This window comes from Quercus lobata, chromosome 10 (assembly GCF_001633185.2).
Source record: "Quercus lobata isolate SW786 chromosome 10, ValleyOak3.0 Primary Assembly, whole genome shotgun sequence".
Taxonomy (NCBI): domain Eukaryota; kingdom Viridiplantae; phylum Streptophyta; class Magnoliopsida; order Fagales; family Fagaceae; genus Quercus; species Quercus lobata.
Genome location: NC_044913.1, coordinates 38,958,206 through 38,966,911, shown reverse-complemented (window position 1 = coordinate 38,966,911; position 8,706 = coordinate 38,958,206). Strand labels below are relative to the sequence as shown.

Here is an 8,706-nt window from a genome sequence, read left to right as displayed (position 1 = left end):
TTTTCCATAATCTGTAAAGTCAAGATAACATTAAAAAAAAATCCATTGCACATTTCAAAAGACTTCAAGTCATGTTACAAGTAATTTGAAGGAAATATGAAAACAAAAAACAAAAAGCTAAAATAAAAAAATACAGCAATGTAGCCAAAGCTAGTTATTTGCTATCCACAATCAGAACCTGCTCAAGAGGTGGACCAGGAAGCAATATAAGTAATCTGGTCCAGTAGCTTGTGGTATTTATTGATGGAGCTTTCAGGGCATATTATCATATATGTAGCCATGCAGGAAAGGTGCCTAGTACTCTGCCAGCAACGACTGTTACTTGGGGTGAGCCAGAATTACATTATCTCAATCACAGCTCGACCGACAATTTTTCCCTCGTTGAGATCCTGGAATGCTTGGCCTGCCTCCTCAAATTTGTATTTTCTAGAAACAGCATCAGAGAGATTGAAGATACCAGTTTCTGCCAGTCTCACCAACTTGGGGAGATCTTGCCTAGCCCTTCCTCCATAGGAACCAATGACTTGAATCTGTTCTATGAGATCTTCAGTTAGATGTTGGAACATACAAAAATCCCAAATCATGCACAGCATGCAAAGGAAATGTCAATTATTAAAGCTAAAAATTCTTAGTGTATATAGTGCTATAGTTGAACAGAGCTGAACACAAAGTGTTGTTAGGCTCAAGATTGGTGATATGAAAGTTGCATTTACAGTAGCTAGAGGTAAGACGAAGATCTCAAACATGTTCAATATCAGTTGCTGGCTGGGACTGGATGCTTTGGTTTGGGTCAACTGTCCCCACATAAACAGAGTGAGAGAGGTGGGAGAAGAAAAATCTAACATTCAAGCCAATTTTGCAATCTTCAAAATGCAAGTAAAATAAATAAATGTGATCATTATTGGGAATTTTGTGAACAACAATTGATAAGGCAAAAAATTTAAAAATGATGCCTGTAAAGAAACACCTCAATTCTTAAAATGACTATGATGCCTTTTCTTCAACCATCAATCAACTCCTTGCCACTTTGTTTCTCTGATTCCTACATGTTATCAATTGCTGCACTACCCACTCTAAACATGGAGTGAGACAATGAGTAGGAAAAAAAAAAAAAAAAACTGTCATATTAGGATGAGACAAGAAGGGAGTGTCATTTGAATCACCACGCAACCAATGAGCTTCGAACTACAACCATACCATTCAATCCATTATTTTGGAAGGAGTCATTTGAGTTAGAGCTCACTGGCATGTTAACCTTATTATCCTTTTTTTTTTTTTTTTTTGGTTTCTTTCTCACTCTCTCTTTGATATTCTATCACTATTTGTGGTATTGTCCACATGCATTGTTCAACGTTTGTGGACAAATTCGATTTCCGTTTCGTCTTACCTGTTTACAACCCTAAATCAACTATTTTTCTTCCCCACAAAAACCCTGGTCATTCTTGAACCTTAACCCTTCTTTCCAAAGGTTCTAAACCATAAATTCACAAATCTCCAAACCCTAAGCCTACCACAAGTACACAAAGACAAATTTCCCAATTTGTCCTATGTCACAACAAGTGTATTGGTACTTCTAGATTTGTTTTTTCCCTTGTTAATCTATGATCTTTTTAGTTAAATTTGCATCATATTTCCAAATTTAAAATATATTAAGAATATTCCAATAAATATGTCAACAATAGTTTTGTAGAATACCATGTGCTATTGTGGTTTTAGGATTTACCATACTAGACAAGCATTCCCATTGGCAATTGTAAATGGTATATGTGGGGAAAATTTAGCATAAAGGCACAAAAAGAGCCCTACAGCCAGACTTGTAAAATCTTACAATTGCAAATTTGCTACAGTGCCATCCTAAATGGCACTGTAGCACTTTAGTAAAAATTATAATATATTTTAATTGATAAAGTGGAAGAGAGATGGGGGAGAAGAAAGAGAGAGAGTTGTATTGGAATATATTATATTATTTTAGTAGGTAATATATATTATTTTAATGAGTAGAATAGGAAAATAAAAGTTGGGATGTTGATTGTGTTATAAAATGATATGGTATAATTGATAAAATAGCTTTTTGAGATGGTAGAATAGAATAGGATGGAAGTTGCGGATGCGAATGCTCAGTATTCCTATATATACCCGACATTGGGTTCATTGTAACATTTAGTTCAATATAAAAAGATGTAGTTGCTTGGGACTTTCTGTTATGGACTTAAGTCATGCCAAACCAATTAAATTCTCTTACTTTCATTCTCTCTCTCTCTCTGAATAATTTTATTTTCTTATTTATATTTAAGATTGTATCAAAGCTGAGAGTTTCTGTCTAGTTTCCAAAAGACCATCAACTCACACACCTCACAACATTGTCCTCTATCGATGTCTTCTAGCTCCTACAACACTTTCTTCTACCAATATCTTTTGGCCACTGTTGTTGCTCTCCTATGGTTGCCAGTATTGTCATCGTGCCACTTTTCATCATCAACAGCCGCTTTCATTGGTGTCTATCTCGTGTATGCCATCCTTGAGCCATTTTTCTTCTGCAAAAGGCCACCAATGCAGCCATCATCCAGTCACTGATGCAACTATCCTCTGGCCACAATAGCCGTCTTCCAACCTCCATCCGTCAAGCAAAACAATTGTCGTTCGCTACTATCTCACACTTTCCAATTCACATCAAGCCCAATCCATTTTACATCCAATTTGGTCATGGTTTCCTACACATTCTTACATTCCAAACTCAAGACATCTTCAAGGTTCCACCTTGAAGGGTATATTAGTATATTACCACATATACGTAAACCATGGTTTTGTAGAATATTGTGGCCTGTTGTGGTTTTGTATTACCATGTGTTACTGTGATTTTAGGGTTACCATACTAGGCCTAATGTATTCCTATACATAACTACATTGGCTTCTTTGTAACATAAAATTCAATATAGAAAAGATGTAGCCATTTGGGGCATTCCAATGTAGATGTAGGCCATCAAGCAAAATCACGTTAACTCTTTCTCTCTCTCTCTCTCTCTCTCTCTCTCTCTCTCTCTCTCTCAATATATATACATACACACACCATTTTATTTCTGTCCCATTTTGAGAGAGCAAACTCAAAAAAAGATGGAAACACACTAGAAAGAATTGGTGCACTCAATATTAATTGTACTAGTAGTTCTTGATGCAGTCATTTGTAGCATTATTTATGGTTTAATTAAGAACTAGAATGAACAATAAATAAAATCTATTGGACACAAAGTACGCACCTTTCTACGAACAAGACGGTTTATATCCACCTCCCCTATGGCACCAGATTGCGTTAGTCCTATCATTACAGCTTTTCCTCCATCTCTCACACTATTGAAACACTGGAAAAATGTCTGTGGTTTTCCTAAGGCTTCCACTGCAACGTCCACACCTGCTCCCCCAGTTATTTCCTGTCCAAAACAAGTGAATAACTAAGTTAAAGACCAGTTCATAACTCCAGAAAGAATACAGTGTAACTAAGTTTGGTATGTTTCTATAAATTCAGATATGTTTGAATATGTGTACTAATTACATGGACCATTAAAGGTCTGCATCCATGTTGCAAAGCAATTATAGCAATTTATTATTGACTAAACCCATTGGCCATCACCATGAAGTGGGGAAATTTTCAATTAAAAAAATCATAACAATAAATAATGATATTTTGATGGATCCTAAGGAAGTTTTTCCTTGGGGGAATATATGGTGTGCAAAGGTCCTATGAAAGACTTCTTTCTTTGTCTGAACAGTGGCTTGGGATAAGATTTTAATGGTGGATAACCTCCAGAAAAGAAACATCTTGATCCTTGATTGGTGTTGCATGTGCAAGAACAATATAGAATCAGTTGATTATCTCCTCCTTCATTCAGTGGTGAGGGATATCTAGTCTTTTGTGTTTGCAATATTTGGAGTCTCTTGGGTTACGACAAGGTCAGTGTCCCAGATGCTTTCTTGTTAGCAAGGGAACTTCCATACTTATGGTGGCAGCAAAATATGGAAGGTGGTTCAGTTATGTGTTATGTGGACAATCTGGCTTGAGCATAAGAATGGGACCTTTGATGGGATCAAACATTCTATTCATGTAATTGAAAAGTCTATCCTGAGATGTTTGTTCAAATGCGAATGACTGCACTTGGCAGTATTCCTTGCCATTTTCTACATAAGACTCCCTAAATATGTGTTTTTAATCCCTTTAGGTGTAGTCTGGTACAGTATATAACAACTACTACCTTTCTTTTAATGAAATTATTATAATTGTATCAAAAAAGCATTTTACGTCTACAGGTTTATTTTCTGAAACAGTATATAATATCAGAACTTTGATTACACTATCACGACTACTAAGCATTGTTTGTTCTTTATTGTACATGAAACAATAGCACAATTAGTTGTGTAATGCATTGGTTTTAGACTTATAAATTACATGTCAAATAATAATACTCCACTTCCAAACTGCTCTCACAGTTCAATAGTAATTTGCCCCTATGGTCATTCATTCAAAGTTTGATACTGCAAGGAAATTCTATTAAAACAAAATTTTAAAATCTTGTCTTGAAAACATTAGAATTATATTAACAGGAACATTAAACTTGAAGATCTTCCAATGGCCATTTTCATGTGCAACTCAGCTTATTAAAAAAAACATAATGCAGATATTTACATGAAAAAATGTGAGAGCACCAGGAGGGGGGGGGGGGGGAGTTGAGATCATAAATAATAAAAATACATTTTAGCTGGAACTTTTATCTGTGTAAAGGTCAAAGAAAAAGATAAAACACATACCCTTATCTTTTCAATGGCATCTTCTTGTTTTGCATTTATAGTGTGAGTGGCACCAAATAACTTGGCTTTCTGCAGTTTATCATCCTGAACATCCACAGCAATAATATCGGAAGCACCAAAGGCTCTTGCTATCTGCAAACAACTGAAGCAGGTGATCTAGTCATGATAATGTTAAATAAAGCCTGTTCATAAATTTTCAGTTGCAACAGTGCAGTCAATTTTTGATAAGCACCCCAAAGCAGCCATAGAAAAGGGATGCTATTTGCTGTTATTTCATCAATTGACATAGGCACTTACTATATTCCCCCCCTCCCCCCAAAAAAAAATAGCATCCGTGGTTTACTCCCTAAGGGTGGGTACAAAGGGTCCTTTCTTGGTGAGATTCCACATCATCAAAAAAAATTATAATACCAAAATTTAATTACCAGGCATTAACATCCCAGGAAAAAAAAAGGACAGTTTCAGTGGCTTACCTTGAACCAACACCCCCAACTCCAATCACAGCAACAGAATCCCCAGGACGCACCTCAGCCGCGTGAGCCATGGCTCCATAAGCAGTAAAAACTGCACATCCTAAAATTGCAGACTCTGTGTATGGCAATGATTCTGGTAAATTAGTCAATGCATGTACTGGCACAACACAGTATTCAGCAAGGCCTCCCATACTATACATGAAAACTGGTTTCCCTGCACAATATAGAATTTCTTTTAGTATTCCACAGTGATGCACACATTGCATTAGCATTTCGCAAACAATTTTACCTAAAAGAGGAGATAGATGGAGATATCAGAAGAAACTTAGATAAGGTTGGAAACTAAAACACCATAGAGAAAGGAAAGAGGGAAAAAGAAAAACAGGTAGTCTTGCCCACCGACTTGCATGCACACGCACATATATACACACACTACAGTGATGAAGGTTCCTGATTAATGCTGGAAATGTGTGTGATAATCAAATAAAGAGGCACCGTAGTAAATGAAGAACAAAAAACATTACTGTGCCATTAAGCTTAATATCAAACATGGGGTTCACCTATTATGACATCTAGAAGTTGAACAAGCCACACAATTTTATGAGTGGCTAACAAGACCATTAACATACATATAAAGCATATATTTTGTAACTTTATGCATATATCTTAAAAAAATAATAATAATAAATAAATAAAGAAGGTTGACATATACCAAAGACGCATAGGCATATAATAATTCAGATATGGTTATTTGAAATTCATGAAATGCACACTTACCACCATCGCGGAGGAACAGCCGAGTTTCACCATCATAAAGAGTTCCTTTAGCTCGGTTATAAGCAAAGAAATCCTCACATAAATCGTCATGGCCCTTTATTCAATTATGTTGATATTAAATATCAAATTTGTGCTACAAATTTCTCCAGGGGGGATGTTAATAATTAAAGCATTCACAAAAGCAGCTTGGATAGCATCAAAGATTAATAACATTAAAAACTGGAGAAGGGGAAAATGTAGCATCTCAAAGTAATATATTTGTTACCTTTGAACAGTAGGAACAATTACCACAAGGCATGATGAAAGCTCCCACAACGCGGGACCCAATCGGATATCTGAAAGGTCAAGAAGACCAAAATGGGTTTTCAAAAACAAGTGAAGATATTACATTACAATATCACAACACTTCTATACAGAACCAGAAGGCCATTTTAATCCATAAATATATCTGCACCTTTCTATTAATTTGTGGTCTGTGAGTGGCCCAAGTTCAACAACTTCACCAGTTATCTCATGCCCCACAACACAAGGACTAGAAAATGGAAGTTCACCTTTCATAACATGGAGATCAGAGTGGCAGACTCCACAGGCTGCATTCAAAGGTACAATGTCAGATGCCATTGCTGAATCATCATATATAAGTAATTAAATGCATATGCTGGCTTAAACAATAAAACTGAGGATAACCACAACCAATATAAGACAAGCAGAAATCAAAAGGAACTGTAAAATATCACACAACAGTCTAGCTTTCAATTTCTGAAAACATCACTGAGGGCCTTGAAAATTCTAATTAATAGGACAAGATTCATCAAATTACTAGAGTCTCAGTTCAAGATCTATGGTCAGATGTCTTCTCAAAGTTCAAAAACAATACCAAGCTATATTTCAAAGGAGGCAGCTGGCTTGCAAAAATGTGCTAAATTGTCATCAACTTCATCCATATTGAATTTGAGTGGTCCTAAACAAATAGATGATTCCATTATAATTATATTATTTGCGAATGGTACTTAGTATAATCCCCTATAAATGATTTACTTCTTTTCACTCTATAACCAAGCAAAATAATGGAAAAGGGTTTTTATAAAATTAAATTATATTTAGAAGAACCCTTTTGACCCAGTGGAGCTTCTTGCTTCCTCAGCTCTTTAAATCATTAAAATATTTGACAATTCACAAAATGGTAATCACTCTTATTTTCCAACATTTTTTTCAGGAATCATACAAAGCTAAACATAAAATCTGATCAATTAACAGAGTGTACACATCATCATTCAATCTAATAAGAAAATATTGATCTGTTTTAATAAGAAACTGAAGAATTCATCATAATCATTCAATTCTACCGTTTGTATCAGTTCAGTAGATCTTTAAAAAAGAGAAACCAAAGTCAAAACTAGAACCACACTCCTTTTTTTGTCAGAGCAACCAAACAACATCAAATGCAAAACCCACAAACAAAAAAACTAGCAGTGTTAGAAATATATATATATATATATATATATATATATATGACCTTTGGTCTTGATGAGAACCTCGCCAGCTTTGGGGCGAGGAATTTGGAACTCTTCAATGGTGAGGGGCTTATTGGGTTCCCGAAACACAGCTGCACGCATGTATGAAGGCAATCCCACTCCTCCAGAACTATAACTACGATTACCATTAACACCAACACTGGTATTTTCGTCTGTCTTTTCCATGTTGTTTACGTTAGAGATGGTATGGTCAGGGGTGAGGAATCTATTAGCCAAGCACCAACTAGTAGATCTCAGGATCTTGGTGTTAGAGATGCCTCTGCGGATCATGGTACTTATAAAAGACATTTGGCTTTGCTGGAGATGCTATACTTTGTCAAAGCTGATTGTTGTTCGGTGCGAACTTCGTGGCCCTTTGAGTTTTGTAAGTGTTGTTGACCTGGTTCCCACTATATTTTTATCCTCCTCTTCATGAAGCTCAAATTTGGAGGACTATTATTATTATATTTATAATTCTATGTATCTTCTCTTTCCTATTTGTTGTCATGTCATGGCATGTTATAGTGTTATACTAATAATATACTAATATACTAATATTTATCCAAACCAATAATTGGCAATTTAGATAATCATCCGAGTCACATAATTCTTTCTTTTTTTTGGGCGTCCAGCTATCAAAAATTAAAATAAATTTTTTTTGGCCATTTGTGAATGAAAGGAACTCTGTCAATGTATATAAAAATATGATAAATATCAAACATGTTTCATATCTTGTAATTAACATTGTGTTTGTCTTCTCAAAAAAAAAATTTGTTCGGTTCAAATGCCTGAACTATATTATGAAACAATTATTTGAGATCTTTTTTCAATAGCACGTGTGAGACTTATCTGTTAGACCCTCTTGACCACCGTGTACCTTTGGTGTGATGATCACTCTACAAGTTTAAGTGTTTGTTGGTGTGGGGGAACAAGAACTTGGGTTCAAGTCTTCAGAATGAAACTTCACATACATAAACACTTAAATTAAGTTCAATAAAATTTATATCATATAAAAAAATTTATAAAAAAAAAAAAAAAAAAAAAAAAAAAAAAAAAAAAAAACCTCTTGCAAGAAGGGAGAGGAAAAGAAAATAATAAGGAAAAATAAGTTATGAGGAAAAAAAAATGTAAAAGAAAATGCTTGC

The 8,706-nt window shown here is 35.0% G+C and overlaps 1 protein-coding gene across 1 annotated transcript; it reads right to left on the bottom strand.

Annotated features, from left to right (window-relative positions):
• Positions 1 to 8,045, bottom strand: LOC115964144 (alcohol dehydrogenase-like). The gene is made up of 8 exons (XM_031083484.1): positions 7,564 to 8,045; positions 6,502 to 6,637; positions 6,313 to 6,382; positions 6,048 to 6,141; positions 5,271 to 5,484; positions 4,798 to 4,939; positions 3,255 to 3,425; positions 1 to 530 (listed from the first exon to the last, which is right to left on the bottom strand). Exons 1-8 carry the CDS (start codon positions 7,868 to 7,870, stop codon positions 339 to 341), a joined length of 1,326 nt encoding a protein of 441 aa, XP_030939344.1. The 5' UTR covers positions 7,871 to 8,045; the 3' UTR covers positions 1 to 338.
• Positions 8,046 to 8,706: the final 661 nt, after the last annotated feature.

Excerpts from the sequence above, each read along its gene's own strand:
- LOC115964144 (XM_031083484.1), bottom strand. The coding sequence starts at position 7,870 with ATGTCTTTTATAAGTACCATGATCCGCAGAGGCATCTCTAACACCAAG. Across the intron at positions 6,383-6,501 it reads GACCACAAATTAATAGAAAG|ATATCCGATTGGGTCCCGCG; the intron begins GTGCAGATATAT and ends TTGACCTTTCAG. Across the intron at positions 531-3,254 it reads ACCGTCTTGTTCGTAGAAAG|ATTCAAGTCATTGGTTCCTA; the intron begins GTGCGTACTTTG and ends CTCATAGAACAG.